A 23,283-nucleotide genomic window follows, 5' to 3' on the forward strand; every position below is an offset into this window, starting at 1 on the left:
ACAACTGCTTCACGGTTGAAACACGAATAGGACAGAGGAACCCAAGCAATCGACTTTTGTACAAAGTCTCCCTCTGGTAGTTGCGACATCTATTCCCATATACATCTATGTAGACCACATAATCGTAATTATTGTTGTTAATTAAACACAATATTGCTTATTTAATCGCTCATTAGTACACAGCCGTCGCCAACATGGTACTAATGAGTACGTGCCGTTAATTTGCTTACATATCAAACGGTAAATACAAGTACGTTTGGACTAATGCTGAATGGCCGTGAACAAAACGCGAATTGAGTTAACGGAATAGTCGAACTGATGTACTGTTGGGCATCATGGGCGAAACAGTATACTCTGTTATGTCCATGATACTGCTCGTGTCTATAGGCGACGGTTACTGCTTACCATCAGGTGGACCGTCAGATTGTTTGCCATTCTAAGTTGCATAAAAAAACAAGCGACTCCTCTCGTGTTGCAGGTGTTCGTGGGCGTCTGTAGCCGCTTTTCATCAGGTGGACAGTCGGCTCGTTTGCCTCCCTAACATAAAAAAGAAGTTATTTTATATAGTGATTTTATCCATCGTTACAAACTTCTGCATTTATTAGGATATATTTTTATTTTTTTATATATATAATATATTTGTCGGAATATAAGGTATTTATCTATGGAACTATATTTTTAAACCTCTTACCTAAAATAAATAAATAATAAAATAAAACATTTCCAACATTATGAGTTTGAAATACAACAAAATATGTTATCATTTGATAGGTTTTGTCACGACTGAATAATCATACAAAGTAAATGTTAAATATATTTCATATATTTGTATTAAATTTATGTTTAACTAAAACAGTTTTACATTAATGGCTTGGTATTATATAGCACTAGCTTTTGCCCGCGATTTCGTTCGCGTGATCGGCATGAGAAGTAGCTTATCCATTGGAGTATTACATTCCAGGGGAAGGTGAGGCTGGCCTCTTAAAAAAGGAACATCTGCCCTCTTAGCTTTGTGAAATTTCGTACTATGGGTGGGCATAAACCATTTCTGGGGCGAGCACGCCCTATTCAGCCCAGTACCTGAATACACCTAAGCCTGCTTCCACTATCACATATAGTATATTATCACCGAATGTCATAGTGATTGGTTAAGTTGTTAGGTCGTATTGAGGTAACAAACAAACTCACTTCCTTATTTATTTATTTAAATAAACGTATTAAGGCAAACATACAGTTTTAGAATACAACAGATAGTTACACAATTATAAATACAATAAAAAATAATTTATAAATTACCATTTATAACATCAGTAAGGATGGTATGATAAAGTCAAACAGAAAAACAAAATTCCAACAACTACAGTACTTCATAATTCCTTAAAATCCGCTAAGTACTCGAGCAACTAAGCGGGAACCGATGGAATCTCCTATACATACTTGTGCCTCTTAAACCATAATCCCTCTTTGACTTTACCCTACTTAGCTTATAATAAACTGTATATTCAAAATAATAGAGTTCAAAAAGCATTAGAGCCCATTCGAAATTCCATATTGCCGTGTTGACGACGCGCCGTGTCAACAGACACGTTTAATTTTGCACGTGTCGCACAGAGGCCGTGCAATCCTTTAAAATACCATAACATTATGTAAACGCATCTGCATACACGCGTCGGAACTTTATTAAACAAAATAATATAGTGAATGCGAGCCTTATACTGAGGTAATGAGCAATCTCGTAGCGCGAACTACGGCGTAGAGTCAGTCGGACCAGCGCGCGAGACGCTACGCCCGTGTTCGGTGCTACGATGCACGCCGCGTAATCCCGCGTAGCGTTATTGGGGACCGTTATGTTATTAATGTTATAAATTAATGTATGTTAGTTAAATTTGTTTTTTTTTTTGTTATAATCGTGTTTTAGAATATTTACAGTTGCGTTCGTTGGCTGTGTAATTTATGTCAATTCGATATTAGGATTGTTAGATTGCAAGTGATAAACGTATTAATTAATGTTCAAGATGAAAAGGATTTGTCATCTCATCTTTCGGTTGCTGTTTTTACTTGACGGTGAGTTGTGTTTTAATTTGTAAATTGTATAATCTTTTGAACATTTTGATAAAGTTTTGAATTTAAAAAAAGAACTCAGTTTTTATTATCATATAGAAAAGTGGTTTAAGCGGTATTTGATATATAAAAAAAAAATATTTTTACGTCTTGTCCTCTATCTTAATATAATGTCCTAATTTTGATTTTAAATTTCGAATAGTAAAATGTATTTTTATGCTGTGCCATTATTTCAACATTGAAACAACAAAAAGGTGTCTATAGTTAAATAAATCAAACAAAAATATATATATTATATATAGGAATGAAATTTTTGTATATTTATGTTTTTATTTTTTATAGAAATATATATTTTTTATTATTATTATTAAGTGGCAACGATTAGATATTATTTGTAAAAATAAATTAATAATTACTAAAAATATTTAAAATTTTTGATAATACCACGAAGAGGAAACCAGTTGTTACAATGAAATTTTAATAATAATTCATACGAGGGCGTTGAAATGTTTTTCAAAATTATACATGAATAAAACAAATGTAAACAATTTATTTATTATATTATAATTTATTAGAAACGTTTAAAAATGATAATAGGAGTAACTTCGCATTCGGGAGTCTTAAAAAAAATTATTGTAACCATTTAATTAGTGTTATGAACTTATGCATAATTAAAGATAACGTGCCATAAAAAAAAACCGATTTCAATGATGACAAAACCAGTTATTTTGATTTAAAAACTAAACTACTGTATCGATTTTGATGAATTTTCTACAAAAACAATCTGTAAGTATGTACTTTTAGATAAAAAAAAATTCTCCCAATAGGTATACAACTGTCGGAGTTATTAGGATTTTTTGTATGTTGTTTTACATTAAACAAAAATACTATAAAATTTTTAACCTCCTTCTTTTTGAAGTCGGTTAAAAATGGGTGATTTCTATAAAGTGTGATATCTGTTTAATTACGATGAACTTTTTTGGTTTCGAGTTTTTAGAAAAAATTATATTCCCTTAAACGTATTTTTAAAAATTATTCCTTCTATTTTTGGAGGGGATCGGCTTTTCTGGGAACTCGAAGTTGAAAGCACAGTTGAAGTCCACCAAAGTTGGACAGGATCGCAGTTGCTGGAAATCACTCCAATTCATTTGGTAAATTGACCCGACCGGGAATCGAATAAGGCACTTTATTTACGTTAAGCACCCATCGCTGTACAAGGGAGGTCGTCACAATATATAAATACACGTAGTTTTAACAGAGCAAGCCAAGCGTGGCAACTACTGGCAAATCTTCCCTCAAGGGAAAAGCTATGTCCAACAGTGGACTGAATGAATGGATAGATGAAATAATAATAATGTTAAACAGAGATTTGAAAAAAGAAACTAGTGAGTTTCTTGTATATAATTTAACAAGTCAACAAATAAATTGTTCGAATTATATATACATATAATATATTAGGAAGAGGCAAAATGCTGGGCCACCTTATACAACATGACGATTATTTTAAGAGTAGTATTTTAATAGTAGAAGGAAAAATAGAGGGCAAAAGAGGAAGAGAAAGACCGAGGATTAACTACATAGGACAGATAAAAGAAACACTAGGTGTCATGTCGTATAGGGAGATAAAGGCCTGGGATAGAGCTGGCTGGAGGAAGATGCATGAATTAGTTGCACTGACAAGAGGAAGCTTTTAAATGAAAAGAGATAATATATTAAACTATATGGACGCAGAATTCAAAACTTTAAGTCATTGTAATAACAGCTAATTTGAATTGTAAAGCATCGAAGTTATCCGTGGACCGCAATATACTATGGACTTACTATGTTGGATGCAGTTAATTGATATAATTTGTGAAAATATTTATAACTGGCTCCAAATGGTAGGTGAATCGATTTTAATGATTCTTTTATAATTTATAATAAAGACTGTACGAAAGTCGTTTGATTGGGCGCATCTGTCCCATTCGTGTTTCTACCGTGAAGCAGTTGTGTTTGCATAGCTATGTTTCTGTTTGAAGGGTGGGATATGGCGTGCATTTACAGGGTACAGAGTAATAACAGTTGAGTCCTCAGGAATGGCAACGCATGGGGGATATCATGGGCGAAACAGTATACTCTGTCCATGATACTGCTCATGTCTATAGGCGACGGTTACCACTTACCATCAGGTGGGCCGTTAGCTTGTTTGCCATTCTAAGTTGTATAAAAAAAAGGAAAAGATGAGGTGATAAACTGTTACACCACCACGGGTAAATAAATTCACGCCATATCCTACCATTCAAACCGAAACACAGCCATGCAAATACAACTGCTTCACGGTTGAAACACGAATGGGACAGAGTTACGCAAGCAATCGACTTTTGTACAAAGTCTCCCTCTGTTTTTTCATGAGTGCAGTATAAAATTGTCATTGACAATAGATTGGATTGATATTGGATTCAAGAGTAGACCTGATGTTCTGTCCCAAATGCAACGTATAACCTATTTACTTGTATGTGACGATTGGTTGAGTCCTTAAACCAACATCCAACCTATGTACAAATAAACGCACGAATTCAGGGATGAGAAGGGATTGTTAGTAATATGTATTAGTAGCCCCATTGCTACCAATGCACCCTGTTAGGTCTCCCCCTCGCGGTTTATATTAATGGGACAGAGGTACTCAAGCAAACGACTTTTGTACAAAGTCTAATGATCCACCCAATGATGACTTGTTGACAGTTTATTGCTACTTCGTCATCTTACAAATCACTAAAAATGTACATAGGTAGTAAAATATACTAGTAAATCAAGTAAATATACAGACAATAAATAATATAGTGGAAGGTGTGTACAATGTAAGAATTTGTCGGCTAGAAAAACATGGTGGAGATGTTTTTAGCAAATTGGCGGACGGATGACCCGGCGGAGATTTATTGCGTTATGGGCCCAGAGGTACGGTGTCTAAGCGGCGGGATTTTTCCGAGAAAGTTGCGAGACGGCCTCATTTGATTGTGAGTGGTGATTTGTGAGGTTATACTGTTTGTAATTGATTTATAAATAGTAGAATCATTACTGGTAGTAATCACAATCAGCCTCAATGGTCGCGTACTGCGCGGTTTCAGAGATGTTTCCTCCCACGAACACTCAGCTTGTGGAATGAGCTCCCTGCCGAGGTTTTCCCAAGAGACTACAGCATGGGGTTCTTCAAAAGGGGGGTAAAGAGGTTTCTTCACGGTCGGCAACGCACGCGTAATACCTCTGGTATTGCAGGTGTTCATAGGCTACGGTAACCACTTACCATCAGGTGGGCTGTATCCTTGTTTGACGCCTCAGTGGTATAAAAAAAAAACGTACTAGTTTTTACATCTAACTTAGATTAAATCAGTACTCGCAATAGGGAACACCCTGAGACTTTGCCCTCGTCTATCGGTGTATATTACTAAACGAAAAAAAAAAAAGAATTGAATAACTAAAAGTTAAAGTTACAGTTTTTAAGAAACATTCTTGTTGCGAACTCCTTAGTAGTCCGGCTCGAAGGACCAAAAATGTGGGCGATATTATGGACTATGTATTTATATGTTTGATGTAATTAAACAATGGGTTTAAAGGTAAATAACTATAATAAAGAAAACTACGAGACCTAGGAGACTTTATTAAATGTAAGTAAAATATATAATTTTCAATAACATTCAAAATTGTTTATACATCTGCATATTAAATCAGGATATAACCTAATTATGTAAAAATTTTTTTCAAATTCGTTTAGTAGTTTTTGTGAGAAAAAGTACCAATTATCTATATATCCATAATTACAAACTTTCAAGTCAAGTCAATTTATTTGCACAAACATAGGTTTTTTTTTTACACAACTTAGAATGATAAACAAGTTGCCTATAGACATGAACAGTACCATGGACATAACAGAGCGTTGCCATGCGTTGCCATTCCTGAGGACTCAGATGTTATTCCTCTGTACTCAGTAAATTCACGCCATATCTCACCCTTCAAACCGAAACACAGCCATGCAAACACAACTGCTTCACGGTTGAAACACGAATGGGACAGAGGTACCCGAGGACTTTTGTACAAAGTCTCCCTCTGGCTTATTAAGACAGTACAATTTGATATACACATAACAAATATATATAATATTAATAAAGATATAGTGTCTACACGGTATTATCTTCGACTTATAAAAGTCCTGAAGGATCATTCAGAATGAATCCCCCTTTATCCACTTTCCCCCGCGGGACGAGTATCAACCGAGTGGCCGATCTGTACAATACGGGAGGAGGGTTCGATTAGTCGCTTTGTTCCTGCATAACCCGAAATTCCCGTTTCCGAATTGTACTAAACGTCTTGACGAGATCCGTTATCGTTTCATAAATAGCTTTTGCAACCGACTTTGTCCGCGGGAACGGGATATGGACATTTCTCGGGATAAATATAAACTTATGTCCTCCTCCCTCCTCCTTCATCCATATATGAGTGACATGTGTATACGAGATGTCATAACGATTTCTTAAGCAGTTAGAAAGAAAGATAAGCTTTATTAACAATAGATTATTTTTGAAAAAAAGAAAACAAAAAATAATATTAAATTGTAATTATTTGTTTCCAATATGGTCAACACTCAGCGCAGGCGGAGTTACCATTCCATTATCATCCATTAAAAAAAAAAAAAACTGTAGACTGCTGAATAGATGATAGATTCTATAGAACAAATCTGTAAGTATATACTTTCAGATAAAAAAAAATCCAATTCGGTTTAAAATTGACAGAGTTATACCAAGATACCGAGCATAAAAAAAATACATTACAGGTTTTTGTATTTTATGCACGAAAAATTATTAATTCACTCTTGCGCCACCTGCCCACTTCTATCTGTTCTCCTTTAACCAAAGGTTGTCTGTAAGAGATTGTCCTAGCGATAAGACCTTTTGTACCTTTATGTGTATATTTCAATCTGTATTTATGTTACTGTATTTCACTTGAATTATTCACTTGTCATTGTATATTTTTATTTATGGTACAATAAAGAGTTAAATAAATAAATAAATAAAAAAAAATACAACCGAATTGAGAATCGCCATTTTGAAGTCGGTTAATTAAAATACAGCTCCGCCTTCCCAAAATCTCTCAAATTAGAATTACGTTATCTCAATAAACGAAATGACTAACGGCCCACGGTCGACCGGTGTCTGAATAGGAAAATAACTTGTTAACGCACTTGTCAAACAAATATCTCGCAATTGGCAACAAATTGAGTTGGCTCCGAATTGTAAAATGTAAAGTGGAAATTAATTACTTCGGATATTAGTTCAGGTAATAGGATTTGAAAAGTATTAATATTATTCATGGGAGGTAATCATTTTTATATTGTATATTTGCGTATAAACAATTGTACTTAAATAGACAAACGAAACAATTAAAGTTAAAATCTTACTAACATTAAAAACTGTAACTCTTAGCTTCTTAACGGCTTAATCTTTAACTATGAAATTTGGTATACAGGTACTAATATAATAATTACTCCTCTCCAACCAAAGGTTGCCTGGAAGAGATCGCTTTTAGCGATAAGGTCGCCCATTGTTTTCTTAGTGTGATTATTTCTTGTAACTGTTTATATTCATAATAAGTTTACTATTGTGATCTTTTGGAGGAAACAATAAAGAGTATCTATCTATCTATGGTCGTCAGTTTGTCATTCTAAGTTGCATAAAAATATCAATTGTTAATTTAGCACTGCACAAGCTGGATCCCTTAAATATCTATCTAAATAGTATAGAGAAAGATATAGGTTTTTTTATCTCAGCCAATGAATATATATCGGTCACGAGGACGAAGTCGCGGGTAAAAGCTTTTATTATAAATTTGAAAGTGTATATGTGTGTATGTATATGTGTATATATATGTATGTATATATGTGTGTATATGCATATGTATGTATATATCTTTGTTTATATATAATAGTGCGCCACCTACACTTTGTTTTTCTTTCTTTTCTCAATATCCTCTACCCAAAGGTTGTGTGGAAGAGATTGCTTAGCGATAAGGCCGCTTGAGCTTTTGTATCATTTCTTATTACAGTTAAATGTATTTACTATTTTATAAATTGTGCAATAATGTGTAAATAAATAAAATAAATAAATAATTGTTAAAATTGTAAACCAGTGATATGGAATTATTCATAATGTGCCACAAAGAAACCGACTTGAATAGTGACAAAACCAGTTGCATAAGCCGCTAGTTGTCCACTGCTGTACATAGCTTCCACCATAAGGGTAGTTGCAAGTAGTTGCCACACTTGGCAGGCGGGTTAGTAACCGCAGGTAGGCTTTTAGTGATGTTTAAAGAGGACGCTGCTGCCCTTCCCTCGACCACAAACTCTTTTAGTTGCCTCTTATGACATCTATAAAGGGAGGGGGTGGACAATTCTATACTGGGAGTTATACAGCAAAATTTTGGACTAAAAATTAGGTTACTCAAACGATTTTGATAAAATTTCTATCATATTAACCTTAAGTTATATACTTTTAGATAAAAAAAATAATTTGTCAAGTTGGTTTACAACTGACAGAGTTTTTTTTATACAACTTAGAATGGCAAACAAGCTGACGGTCCACCTGATGGAAAGTGGTAACCGTCGCCTATAGACATGAGCGGTACCATGGACGTAACAGAGTATACTGTTTCGCCCATGATACACCCCATGCGTTGCCATTCCTGAGGATTCAGATGTTATTCCTCTATACTCAGTAAATTCACGCCATATCCCACCCTTCAAATCGAAACACAGCCATGGAAACACAACTGCTTCACAGTTTATATTTCAATAATAAGATTTGAATACTAAAAATTTATAATAAATTTAATTAAAAAAATAAATAATACGTTTCTATTATCAGTAGTCGGTTAAAATCGTAAACATTATCAAACACCACCAAAATAAACGTCTCCACTGATCACCCCTCCCCCTCGCACCCCTCCCCCCATCGGCTTTATTTGCCCTCGAGTGCTATAAGCCGCTTTATTGCGCCATAATTGCGATTGATTCCGTATTACGTAGTCTGGTTTGTATTGCTTGAATTTGTTACTGTTTACTTGTCACTTATATATATTTTATATGGGTTTATTTAATGATTTCTCACTTTCTCTCTCTCTTTCCCTATATATATATATATATATATATATATACGGTTGAAACACGAATTATTTAATTTATTCATTAAAAATAATTATATCTGTGGCGTATTACTGGCCATCACAATATGCCTTTTATATGAACGAACGAATACGAACCGATACGACATCATGACCTTTAAGAAAAGAGCATATTCCTTTTTAAAAGGCCGGCAGCACGCCTGCAATGCCGCTGATGTTGTGGGCGATCATGGCCGGCGGTAGTCACTTACCATCAGGTGAGCCGCATGCTCGTTTGCCTCCTGTGTTGTAAAAAAGGAGGCTTATGTTCAGCAGTAGTTAGTTAAAGGCCAATATGATGATGATGATGAAGTTATCATAATATTAGATACAACATTGAAATCTTCAAGAAAAAAGCACATTCTTTCTCCGACAACATACTTGCAATTTCTCTGACGTTGGCCGTAGTAATACCATCACATACTTACCATTACATACTTGTTTGCTCCCTATATTATTAGAAAAAAAAATTAACAGGTAAAATATATACTGGTATAATATTATAAAAAGGGCACATACTTTGCAAATTAGAAACTTTAATTTGTAGGTTACAGATTCACAGATTTGATTAAAGAAATGTTAAATTTGGTTACATTTAGAAAAACAAAAATTCTAATAACATCTCTTTATTGTAAGTAGAAATAGAACAAGGGCGAACAACCTAAATGGAAAATTAAATGAATAACACTTAATTATCCATTTAGGTTCTTTTTTAAATAATATATTTTTTTTTTCTCCGAGCGGCCGGGACGGAAAATGATTTATTAACCATTAATCCTGTATTTAATCTTTTGTCTCGTTCTATTTCCTAATTAATAAGAGTCTGTCAACTTAGTCTGCTATCTCCCAGTGACACTAAGAAATACAAGCGCCTTCAAGGTTGTGATTAATTAAATTCTGTAAATACCCAAGTGATGGGCAGGGGAGGGATTTGTCCGCTTTTTTTCTTGTTCTAGTTCTGTGACCGATTTAAAAAAAAGTAGGGTCTCAATTCAATTTGTTTTAGTCGATATCATCGCCAATTCTAAATCTACCTATTTAACAGAGGGTACAAAAGTCGTTTGCTTGGGCACCTCTGTCCCCTTCTTTTTTTTACCGTGAAGCAGTTGTGTTTGCTTGGGTGTATTTCGGTTTGAAGGATGGTATATGGCAGTGAATTTACAGGGTACAGAGGAATAACACCTGAGTCCTCAGGAATGGCAACGCTTGAGTGTATCCTAGGCGAAATAGTATACTCTGTTACGTTCATGGTGCTGCTCATGTCAGTAGGCCACAGTTACCACTTTCTATCAGGTGGGCCGCTTGTTTGCCATACTAAGTAGCATAAAAAAAACATTTTTATAAAAATATTTTTATGGGCGGCGGTAGTCACTTATCACCAGGTGAGCCGCATGCTCGTTTGCCCCCTGTGTTGTAAAAAAAAACATTCAAAATATATTTTTTTTTAATTTTAAGGACTTTTACCTTCTTTAAGTATATCGGCCTTATTGTACCCTGAATTGATTCCTCCGATAAGGTTTTATCTACTTTCCCTACTCACAGAAAGAGAGGAATTAACGGATATTAATAATTTACACAGATGTTCAAAAATTTCTGATTTGGGTTTCAGTTAATGTATATTGAATAAGACCAATATTTAATTTATTTACCTGAAAATGGCGTATAAATTCTTCCCTTTCCATCGAATTTAAAAATTTCTTAATTTGCATTGATTTTTAAGCGACTTTTAAAACAAGTAGGTTATCAATTTAATTTAATTTAATTTTTTTTATGGATGAAAATGGAATGGTATCCCCGTTTGCGCTATCGGTATACACTGGCGGGGCACTAGTGAGGGATGATAGGTGACGATGACAGCAGGTCAGTTGGCCCATTGCGTTGAATTTTTTTTTACAACACAGGGGGCAAACGAGCATGCGGCTCACCTGATGGTAAGTGACTACCGCCGCCCATGATCACCCACAACACCAAAGACTTTGCAGGTGTGCTGCCGGCCTTTTAAAAAGGAATACGCTCTTTTCATGAAGGTTATGATGGCGTATCGGTTCGGAAATACTGCTGCTGGTAGTTGATTCCAAAGAGTGGTTGTGCGTGGAAGAAAGTGCCTTGAAAAACGCACGGTGGAGGACCGCCACTTGTCCAGTTGGTTGGGATGAAATTTTAGTTTATGGCGGTTCAGTAATGCTTAATCACAATAGTTTCCAGGGAGAACCGTATGCAGGTTGACCTGATAGGGTATATTGCTAGCAATGGGGCTATTAGAACCTATTATTAACAATCCCTTTCCCCTCTTATTGATATGTTAAGTGCGACTACAAAATAGGTATTTTTTATATTAACAAATTGGCAAACAATGTTTATTTGCTACTTACAGCTAACTGACCTGCTTTATCCTCACCTATCGTCTTTCACTGGTGTCCCGCCAGTGTACACCTATAGCGCTGGTGGGGTTACCATTCCATTATCACCCATTAAAAAAATACAGTATGTTAATATATTTGTATTTATATAAGTTTTTACATGTATATTCATATATATATATATATATATATATATTTATATTTATTTATTTGGGTCCATTTATGTAAGTACATATATTATAAATATTATCCACATTCATTTTTAATACATTCTCTAAATAATTATTAATTACAATGATAAAAATAATATTTGTATAAATAACTGTTACATATTTACAATAAAGCAGACTTTATTTTGTTTAAACTTAAACAGACGTTAGATATATTTTTGTAGTGAGATATCTAAACATGTATTGAACACTTGTCTATCGCAAGTTTAACATTTATGTGTTACATGACGTTACATGTTTCTCGGATTACACATTTTACGGAATTTCATTTTTATGCATGTGGATTTATACAAGCGTATATTCGATTACGAAAGGACTTATATATATATGCAAAATCTACCTTTACCCGGGAATAGTTGAATAATAAAAAAAAACACAAATTCGTTCCCATAAACCGTATATAAGCTATATCAAATCGCGAAAGGGTTTTGCTAGATTGAAATAAAATACGCCTCTTTATGAGGGAATATTGAAAAAATATTAAAAGGACATGAACCGTCCGTGAATAGTTGTAATAAAACGGGAGTCTTTTATGAAGCTGTGATCTTGAGAGAGCCCTCAGGGCTCTGTAGGGTTGTCAACTCTTTCTATCATTTATTATTTATATATTAGTCGAATCATATGTTTTTGGGTGCATGAATTTTTAATACGTCTTACGTGATATAGTAGAGGGCACTTTGTGTAAATGATAGTCGAATCACATGTTTTAAGGTGCATCAATTTTTATTACGTACTTTATGTAAATGTGATACCTGGTTGGATTGTCAGTTCCGTTGATTTTGGAAATAACGTTGTTTAAAATTCAGGGCTGTGAGTTCTTAATAGCTCTCAGATGTTCAATGTTTGATTACTGATATTAGAATAAAATAGGCATAGACTAGGCCACTTTTTCCTTTTCCGTGGGTGTTGAAAGAGGCAAATAAGGGAGGAAGAGGGATGGGCAGCAGCGTTCCTTTTAAAACATCTCTAAAGACTAATTGCGGTTGCGAACCCGCCTGCCAAGCGTGGCAACTACTGGAATCCCCCCAAGGGGGTGGCTTATGTTATGTTATGGCTTTACAACTCTTTATAAATACGAAGATTTGTGAGGATGGGTGGATGTTTGTTACTCTTTTACTCAAAAACTACTGAACTGATGAGAAAGAAGTTTTGTATATTAATATAACCATGTCCTAATTCGGCATATGGGTTATTTTATAAAATATTCACGCGGACAAAGTCGCGAGATACAGACAGTACATTTAGAACTACGTTTTAAGGCACGATTAAAATAGCAGTCAGAAGGTTAAGTTTGTTTGACCCACATTTCGCCGAGCGTATTAGAATGCAAGGCGAGCCTACCACAGTCATTCGGTTTAATTTGGTTTACGCCATTTTTATATGAGGTACAAAAGGTTTTGTGCTAAAAAGAGCACTTAAATTGCGTTACGTGAAAGATTCCCCAGCAATGACAAGGGGTTTGTTGTTTAGAATTTTGAGGCTTTGTTAAGTCTTTCTCTGTACGTGCGATGAAGAAAATGCGAAGTGAATTAGACACTTTAGACATTTTTTGTATACCTTTTCACTAGGTATTATGTTGAACACATTTATATATATCGAGTATTCTGACACTTGCCTATGGTTGACTGGGAGAAAGTGCTTTTAGCATTAAGTCCGCCATGTACACATATTTGTACTGATGAATAAATGAATAAATATACCATTTTTTAGCTGCTAAATTAGTCTGACTGGAAGAGATCTCTTTAACCAACTTCAAACCGAGGAGGTTATCAATTCATAGGAATTTTCATTTTCTTTTTATTTTATTATATATGTTTCTCGGTTGCTCGAAGACGCCTGGACCGATTTGGAAAATTATTTTTTTAACCGGAAAAAATATATTTTTAGATTAGTCTAATAGATTTTTTTATCAAAAGCGGTTTTGTACTTTAGTTTCTAGATTAAAATAACTTAATTTGTAAATAAAAAAATATTTGTTCTTATTATGATTGAAGTTGGTTTTTATTTGTGCAACGCAATTTTAAATTATTTAAAGAAAAATGTATTTTATTTTCTATATGTTTTATTTTTTGTTATCACAAAAATACAGAGTTACAGAAATTATGTTATATTAGCACTCAGAAATCACGTAGGTATGAAATACAGTAGGTATAAATACAGAGACACACAAAAATAAAATGTAAACCAACGGGTAGTCTCTATTATTCATAGATTTTTTGGGGGTCGTTGGAACTGAATATGATCGTAAAAAGTTATTTCAATTGTCCATTTTTCCTTACCCTCCCCTTGCACTCTTGAGGATTGAAATTTCATTTTTCATGCAAAGTTAAGACGGATGTATATTTATATGTTTTTTAAGTTACTGAAAATGAAAATGAATTAAAGTCACTACCCTTACCTAGTAGTATAACTATATATATATATATATATATATATATATATATATATATATATATATATATATATATATATATATATATATATATATATATATATATATACAATATAGGAAATAAGCAAGACAATTAATAAATATAACGACACAATTGTATAAGTACAGTAAGGCTACTGATAACCATAAGTAGATAGATACTCGTAGCTAGATACTCTTTATTGTTTCCTCCAACAGATTACAATAGTAAACTTATTATAAATATAAATAATTACATGAAATAATCACAATAAGAAAACAATGGGCGACTTTATCGCTAAGAGCGATCTCTTCCAAGCATATATATATATATATATATATATATATATATATATATATATATATATATATATATATATATATATATTTCTTTTTTCTCCTCATTTCCAACAGTTTCCTCTTGTCGGAGCAACATATATTATACTTAGTAACATATATAACGATCCTCTTTTTAATTATTCAAATTGACAATAATAATCGTTGTGACAACCCTGACGTTCGTTCAGTGACACGAATTTAATGTAATAATGTCACTGAGTTGCAGAATAACTTAGATGGAGTCGTTTATATTTGTCGGGCTAGTCAATTCCCCGTTGAATCCATTTACATTTTGTATGTATATATACATATATATCTATTGTATATCCATAGTAATAATAGCTTTCAGATATGTCTGTAGTGCTGTTCATATTTATAGACGATAGGGTTACCACTTTCTATTAGATAGGCTGTCAGTTTATTTGACATTGTAAGTTATTTTACCAGAGGGAGACTTTGTACAAAAGTCGTTTGTTAGAGCACCTCTGTCCCATTCGTGTTCCTACCGTGAAGCAGTTGTGTTTGCATGGCTGTGTTTCGGTTTGAAGGGTGGAATATGGCGTGAATTTACAGGGTACAGAGGAATAACACCTGAGTCCTCTGGAATGGCAACGCATGGGGGGTATCATGGGCGAAACAGTATTCTCTGTTATGTTCATGGTACTGCTCATGTCTATAGGCGACGGTTACCACTTAACTCTATAAGAGTTGTCTTCCAGCTAACCCTGAGTGGAAAAAAGCACTAATTATCAGCTGGTAGTGTGCGTACAATAAAAAAAAAGAAACAAGCCAAGAAGTCCACCATTTAAACTATAAACTAGTAAAATTATAATTTATATCTCTGTCTACCCGCGTGAAGCAAATCAAGTAATAAAATCGAATCGAAAATCCCTCTTCTTGTAAGAGTTAAGTCCCCTAAAATGATTTCCGTTGGTCGGTTTCATTCTATTTACATATTATTATCAAACGACTTACATATCTACTTGTGGCCATATTATGCGAGGGCTCCTTAATTTACGGAGGCTTCTAATGACGAGGGTTTTGGTAATACACATGGGATAAGGCAGATAAAGGTTGGGCGCGGACGGAGTGGACGGGCTTCGAGTAATTACGAGACGACAGGATACTCACTGTATTGTTAGTATAATAAAATGTTTCCTATGTTAACGATAATTTTATTATTTAACCAAAATTGTGTACACAATTGGATGTGTGGTCCCGGCGTAGAATAGGCCACACTTTCCTTTCCTGTTGGTGTCGTAAGAGCTGATTAAGGGAGGGCGAGGGATGGGTAGCAACGTCTCTCTTAAAACGTCTTTTAAGCCTGACTGTGGTTGCCAATCAGTCTGCCAAGCGTGGCAACTACTAGCAAAAGGCCCAAGAGCATAACAGTCCACTGCTGGACAAAGCTGGCAATGCTGATATGACGATAGTGATAATATATAAATTTCTTGTATATATGTACGTCTATTTTCAACCGCGTTCAAACAGAAGAAGGGACCAGAGGGAGATTTTGTACAGAAGTCGATTGCTTGATTACCTCTGTCCCATTCGTGTTTCTACCGTGAAGCAGTTGTGTTTGCATGGCTGTGTTTCGGTTTGAAGGGTGGGATATGGCGTGAATTTACTGGGTACAGAGGAATAACACCTGAGTCCTCAGGAATGGCAACGCCTGGAGAGATATCATGGGCGAAACAGTACACTCTGTTATGTCTATGGTACTGCTCATGTCTACAGGCGACGGTTACCACTTTCCATCAGGTGAGCCGTCAGCTTGTTTACCATTCTAAGTTGTATAAAAAACGAAGGTTTCAATTCGGTTGTAGTTTTTTTTGTGTGTTTTTTACCTCATAACTCTCAGACCGATTTGGATTTTTTTTTTATCTTAAAGCATATATATACAGACTGGTCTTATAGAAATTAAATATTAAAATCTTTACAGTAGTTTATTTTTTAAATAAAAATAATTGAAGTTGATTTGTTTTGTCCACTAAAATACTTACAATTTCGAATTATACAGTTGTTATGTTTAAAATACTTTAGTAATATAATATTATCAAAAAAACGCCTCAAACTTTTCTACCCAATTTCAATAGCTACCAGGGAATGACCTCTTCACACTGCAGGGCGCGAATTTACATTTTAACAACTCCTAATAAATTCCGTTGTTTTCCTGGGCCGACACTAAACCAACATTATGACTCGGCGCCCCGAAACTAGATATAAACACTCTTAAATCTAAACACGTAAAGTTGCGAACCGAATACTATCGGAAATGTTTACCTGCCGTGCTCAGTGTCGGGCAGATCTTATGTATCGTAAAATAAAGGTGAGAATTCTATAAAAAGGTGTATAGCAAGTTGACCAACTCGTCAGCGAGTCAAGTGTTCGTCAACATGGCGCTGAGGGCTCTTGTCGGAGCGCAAACTGTTTGTCCAGCCCTTAAGTGGCGTTGGAATTCATTTACGAAAACAGATTTTCTCTTGTTTGAATTGGGCCCTTTTGCGACTACCGGAGGTCCGCTCGCGAGCAATTAAGGTTTTTTATATAATGTTTTTTTTTTTAAGGGAAGAGATAATTTTGTATTTCTTTTTGCACAAAGTGATGGACTCTGTAATAAGTAATTTCTATGTAACATTATTAAATTTAGGGTCTTTTTGAGAGGAGATTTTTTTCTTTCATGAAAAATTCTGTTTTTCCATTATTAAATGTTATGGTTTTGATATATTTATAGATAATATACAAAACATTTTTTTTTTTATACGACTTAGAATGGCAAACAATCCGACGGCCCATCTGATGGAAAGTGGTAACCGTCGCCTATAGACATGAGCAGTACCATGGACATAACAGTAGACACACATACTGTTTCGCCCATGATACCACCCATGCGTTGCCATTGCTGAGGACTCACGTGTTATTCCTCTGTACCCTGTAAATTCACGCCATATCCCACCGTTCAAACCGAAACACAGCCATGCAAACAGAACTGCTTCACGGTTGAAACACGAATGGGACAGAGCTACCCAAGCAAACGACTTTTGTGCAAAGTCTCCCTCTGGTAAATATACTATATATACTTACATGCTTCACTTCTAAACGAGGCACCTTTAGGCCAATTTAGTAAATCATTATACCACCTTCTTCCAAATATTTTTTGGGGTTGGCGTAATATGGTTTTATCCATATTACAAGAAGATTTGGTTTTTAGTTTTACGATCGGTCACCAGTGGGAGGAAAGGGATTGTTAGTAATAGGCTCTAACTTCCGCATTACTAACAATACACCCCATCAGGTCGACCTCCAAGGTCTCAGGGCGGTTCCCCCTGGAAACTATCGTGGTTAATTCTAGTAGAATTCGTCACGATGGGCTATCGGGCCTGCTTTCATCATTACCTCACTGGTGCTCCGCCAGCGTATACCATTAGCGCAGGCGGGGTTACCACACCATTATCTTCCATTAAAAAAAAGACCGGCCACCTGCCTGACGTTAATCCTCTTTAGGATTTAGGCAGGTCCGTGGCTACTACGTGGCCCGGTGCTGACAGGGAGCCGGTCTAATTCCTTGCCATTAGATATGTTGAAGCGTAAAGCAATCGTATATGGTAACAAAAAAACCCTCTTTGGGATTAAAAAAAATATATATAAATAAATAAAAAAAAAGCAAATAATGCCGCTTCACCGTGTCGGTCGGTGTCGATATAAATCGGCCATCCGTTACAGAATAACGCCACAAAAGCCTGCTTACACAATGATGGATCGAGCCTCTGTCAACAAATCAAGGCAATAGGCGCGGGTTATATTGTAAAATGATACAAGTCAATTGATATTGATCTACCCTCTTATTCATAAAAAATGTCAAACATCGCATAAACCTATTTTAAGCTATTGAAATGTTTTGTCCTTTTCTTTTGCGTTAAATTAAATCGTTACCAGGGTGAGACTTTGTACAAAAGTCACAAAATTCTTTTGCTTTCGGTCCTCTGCCCCATTCGCGTTTCAACTGTGAAGCAGTTGTGTTTGCATGGCTGTGTTTCGGTTTGAAGGGTGGAATATGGCGTGAATTTACTGGGTATGGAGGAATAACACCTGAGTCCTCAGAAATGGCAACGTAGGAAGGGTATCATGGACGAAACAGTATGCTCTGTTACGTCCATGGTACTGTTTATGCCTATAGGCGACGCTTACCACTTACCATGAGGCGGACTGTCAGCTTGTTTACTATTCTAAGTTTTTTTTTATAAAATTTGAGTGTAAGTAACAATATATTTCAATACTTAAAATACGTTTCTAGGATGTTTTAGTTTTTATAAATAAAATTTGGTTGGAATCCATTCAAAGGTGATTTCTCCTTGCACCTACTGTTATATATACACTGAAAATGTATGTAATAAACTCGGATTCGACAGCCTAGAAAAGAGGTGTTTCATACAAAATTTGGTTTATTTACACAAAATATTATATATTTTGCCGTATAGGTTCCGGCATTGAATGGACCACTCCTTCCTTTACCGTGGGTGTCGAGCACAAGTTACCTAAACTTGTGGTCGAGGGATGGGTAGCAGCGTATCTCTTAAACTATCACCAAAGGCCTAACTGCTGTTGCCAAGCTGTCTACCAAGCGTAGCAACTGCTGGCAAAACCATCCAATTATGGGAAGGCCTATGCCCAGCTGTGAACAGATAATGGCTGAAGAGACTTAAGACTATTTGGATACAGCGTTGGTATCTAATATACTTCTCTGGGTCCCCACCAAGACAGTTGTGTGACGTCTTTTTCCTATGCACCAAGTAGCTCAGGAGTACAATGCACTGTTACATATATATATATATATATATATATATATATATATATATATATATATATTTATATATATATATATATATAATGACGGGCCTGATATTTGTAATTTACCCCATCAAATCAGTCGTTATGAGTATCTAAAATAATTTTTGTTGCATTTTCAAAAACATGTTAAGAAGGAAAAAAACTTTTTTCAAACAACAATGGCTCATGAAATTTATTGACGGTTCCGGAACATACCTTCAACTTTCTGTGCGATCATTAGTTGCAGAGATATTGTTAATCAAAGACAAAATGATCCTTTGTCATTCAAAATCGGATATCTCCGCGAAAAATGATGGTATCCAGGAATTAAAAAAAATTTGAAGCTAAATAATCAAGTTATCTGGTCCATATAGTGATTATGACAAAAACATTTTTTAAAGACCGTAGACGTAAAAAAAATTAAAACTTTTTTGTCAGTGGTTTTTTAAAATTACTCGAAAAAAATTGAAATGAATTTTATTTCCTTTTTAGTTCCAAAAACTAGACACTTAGAGCTACAATTAGCTTTTTTTTTAAAATGTCTCTACGATGATTTTTCTCCAAGTTACAGCCTATTGAAAATCATCTAAAAATTTTAAATTTTTTTTTGATCCCTCAATTTTTTCATTAGTGTATATTACATATTTAATTTCTAAATTTGAATAATTATACCTTAAAATTTGGTATACACCATTCAATGGTACAGACGATAATCTCGACACACAATTAAGTTCTAAATCTTGCACGTAACGAAACATCGCGGCGCGGGTACATGGCGCCCCTACACAAATACACCTCTTTAGAACAATACAGGCGAATGCAAACGTTTGCGAAACACTTGTTATGGTTAAATGATAATATTTGGCGACTATACAACGAGTTTGCTAATGAAAAAGCTTGCCGGCAAACAATTTTGCTTCGGGTAAATTCTTGTCCCTTGGAAATATTTGCCCTTGGGACGAGATGCCCCGCCGATGCGGGTGTATTGGCGTGTTAAATTAGTAAATAACATTAAGGAATCAAGAAAAATAAACAAAATTAAGAAATTTGTTTGGCAACCTTGTTTGTGCTCTCGAAATAAGTGGGATGGAAGTTTTGTTGTGTTTCAGAGAAGTCCTAGTATGAAGGATAAAGTAAGGAAGTGCATGTATATTTTATGATACTAAAGTTTCTCCAAAATATATTAAGAATATCTATCTATACTATCTGGGGGTAAAGGGATTATTAGTAACCAAGGACCAGAGTTTTTTTTTAATGGATGATAATGGAATGATAACCCCACCCGCGCTATCGGTATACACCAGCGGGGCACCAGTGAAGGATGATAGGTGAGGATGAAGTAGGTCAGTTAGAATTCAACAAGAATTGTTCACGATGGTTTCCAGGGGGAACCACGTGGAGGTCGACCTAATAAGGCATATTGCTAGCAATTTGGCTGTCAAACTCCATTTTTTTCATAGTTTTTTTTATAAAAATGAAATAAGAAAATAATTTTGATTCAAGTAAACTTAATAATAAGCATTTTTTATTTTCATTGAATAGTCTTTTTTTGTCAATCTACCTCCCGATTTAGAATGCAATTTCAGCTAAGAAGAAAAGGCAAGAAATACAGCTGTCGCTTTTTTCAAATAAAAGGTTTACTAGAAGGAGACTTTGTACAAAAATCATTTGCTTGGGTACCTCTATCCCATTCGCGTTTCAACTGTAAAGCACTTGTGTTTGCATGGCTGTGTATCGGTTTGAAGGGTGGGATATGGCGTGAATTTACAGAGTACAGAGGAATAACATCTGAGTCTTCAGGAATGGCAACGCATGGTGGTATCATGGGCGAAACAGTACACTGTTATGTCCATGGTACTGCTCATGTCTATAGGCGACGGTTACCACTTTCCATCAGGTGGGCCGTCAGCTTGTTTGCCATTCTAAGTTGTATAAAAAAAAAGTTTTTGAGTTTATCTATAACAAACAGACAAATATTATGATTAAAAATCTTTCTTCTTTATGTACGTATAGATAGCCAATAAATAATAGTAAAAGGGACATGTGAAAAAACTCAATTCCTTGCTTGGGTGAATGTAAATGCCTACATATAAGACGTCCGATAAAGTCGTCCGTTTAATTCGACCCGTGACGAAGGTGAGGGATCGCTTATTGACGTATTCCATGAATTATAAACGTACAGACCGACTATACTTGTGATAAATATCTAATATATAAAATTCTCGTGTCACGGTGTTTGTTACCAAACTCCTCCGAAACGGCTTTACCGATTTTTATGAAATTTTGTGAGCATATCAGTTAGTTTTGAGAATCGGCCAACATCTATTTTTCGTAACCCTCAATGTTAAGGGTAACTCACCCCTAATTTTTTTATTTTTTTTGAAAAAAAAAAAAAATTATTATGATTTAGCATAGAAAAATACATACAGATTCAAACGCTTTTACGATCAACCGCTATTGTTTAATGTTTATGGTAAAACAACGTTTACCGAGTCAGCTAGTATATATATATATATATATATATATATATATTTATATATATATATATATATAAATATATATATTTAACCGATTGCCAAAAGGTGATTTATTATGTATGTTTGTAATATTGTAATTGTGTAGGAGTTGTTGGTAGGGATTGTTAGCACCATTGCGCTCATGTTGACATTATGCTCAGTAAGGTCACCATTTATGTCTTCTTGAAAACCACTATGACCTGGTTGGGGACCTTCTTCAAGTCATTCTCACTCAAATATTCAGATAGATGGTGGTGTGGTGGGCCGGGAACTAAATCCTTATCCCTTGAATGCAATGTTAGCTGGCTCACCGGTCATACTCGTGTACGGGTGCTGTCTGTAGGAACTGGTCTGCTCTGGTCACTGCATCCGATTTTTTTATTGTTTGTTTTTATCAAATATATTTTAAAATTTTATAATCTCACTACTGCTTAGTAGTATTCACACAAATTCATTATTTATATAAATTTAAACTTATTGAAAAAAGCAACAAATGAATTTCTTACGCACTCTTCTTGGACGTAATTGTATTCCAAATGAGTGGTAATGAAAAAGTAACTATTATTAAAAGGCCGGCAGCACACCTGTAATGCCGTTGGTGTTGTGGGTGACCATGGGCGGCGGTAGTCACTTACCATCAGGCGAGCCGCATGCTCGTTTGCCCCCTGTGTTGTAAAAAAAAATATATTATTAAATATACTTAAATCTGAGTTTACTTGAATAAAAATATTTCTTTCTTTCCATCTTGATTAATTTCTGCTAAATTCGTCACAATGGGCCAGCCGACCAGGGCCTCTAGACAAGTGGCAAGCGAATTCGTCGATGGAATTGACGTCGCTATCGAGTCCGTGAGTTTGAATGAGTCATCCGGCGTTGCTATCTCATTATGTCTCACGGACTCGCTAGCGTTGTCGATTCCATCGACGAATTCGCTTGCCACTTGTCTAGAGGGCCAGCTGTTATTTACATCTATGACATTAGTAACGGAATAAAAAATACATAGTTCGAATTGAAGAAGGGCCAAATTAAAAGTACCCGTAATCGGCGAGCGTGTATGAAAAGATTGATGAATGTGGAGGAAGCGAAAGAGGATTGTTTGAATCGAAGCACCCCCCCCCCCCCCCCCCCCCCCCCCCCCCCCCCCCCCCCCCCCCCCCCCCCCCCCCCCCCCCCCCCCCCCCCCCCCCCCCCCCCCCGGGAGTGTTAGTAATGGAGACTGAGAATCCTATTGCTAGCAATATACCCAACCAGGTCGACCTCCTCGCGGTTCTCCCTGGAAACTATCATGGTTAATTCCTGATGAATTCATCATGATGGGCTAACTGGCCTGTTTTCATTCTCATCTGTCACCCTTC

General features: G+C 35.3%; 1 protein-coding gene across 2 annotated transcripts in view; it reads left to right on the top strand.

Moving 5' to 3' along the window:
* The first annotated feature begins 1,760 nt into the window (after window positions 1-1,760).
* LOC113518734 (cell adhesion molecule DSCAML1-like) overlaps window positions 1,761-23,283 on the top strand; it is a 261,553-nt gene continuing 240,030 nt past the window's right edge. Inside the window, exons 1-2 of one of the 2 annotated variants that reach the window (XM_052897623.1) lie at window positions 1,761-1,849; window positions 1,930-2,064. In XM_052897623.1, the coding sequence (XP_052753583.1) occupies window positions 2,007-2,064 (58 nt within the window). In that variant the 5' untranslated portion in view covers window positions 1,761-1,849; window positions 1,930-2,006. Of the gene's footprint in view, window positions 2,065-23,283 lie in introns of both variants that reach the window. The other variant, XM_052897622.1, reaches the window with a different exon arrangement.

This window comes from Galleria mellonella, unplaced genomic scaffold (genome assembly GCF_026898425.1).
Source record: "Galleria mellonella isolate WM207_F2 unplaced genomic scaffold, CSIRO_AGI_GalMel_v1 utg377, whole genome shotgun sequence".
NCBI lineage: Eukaryota > Metazoa > Arthropoda > Insecta > Lepidoptera > Pyralidae > Galleria > Galleria mellonella.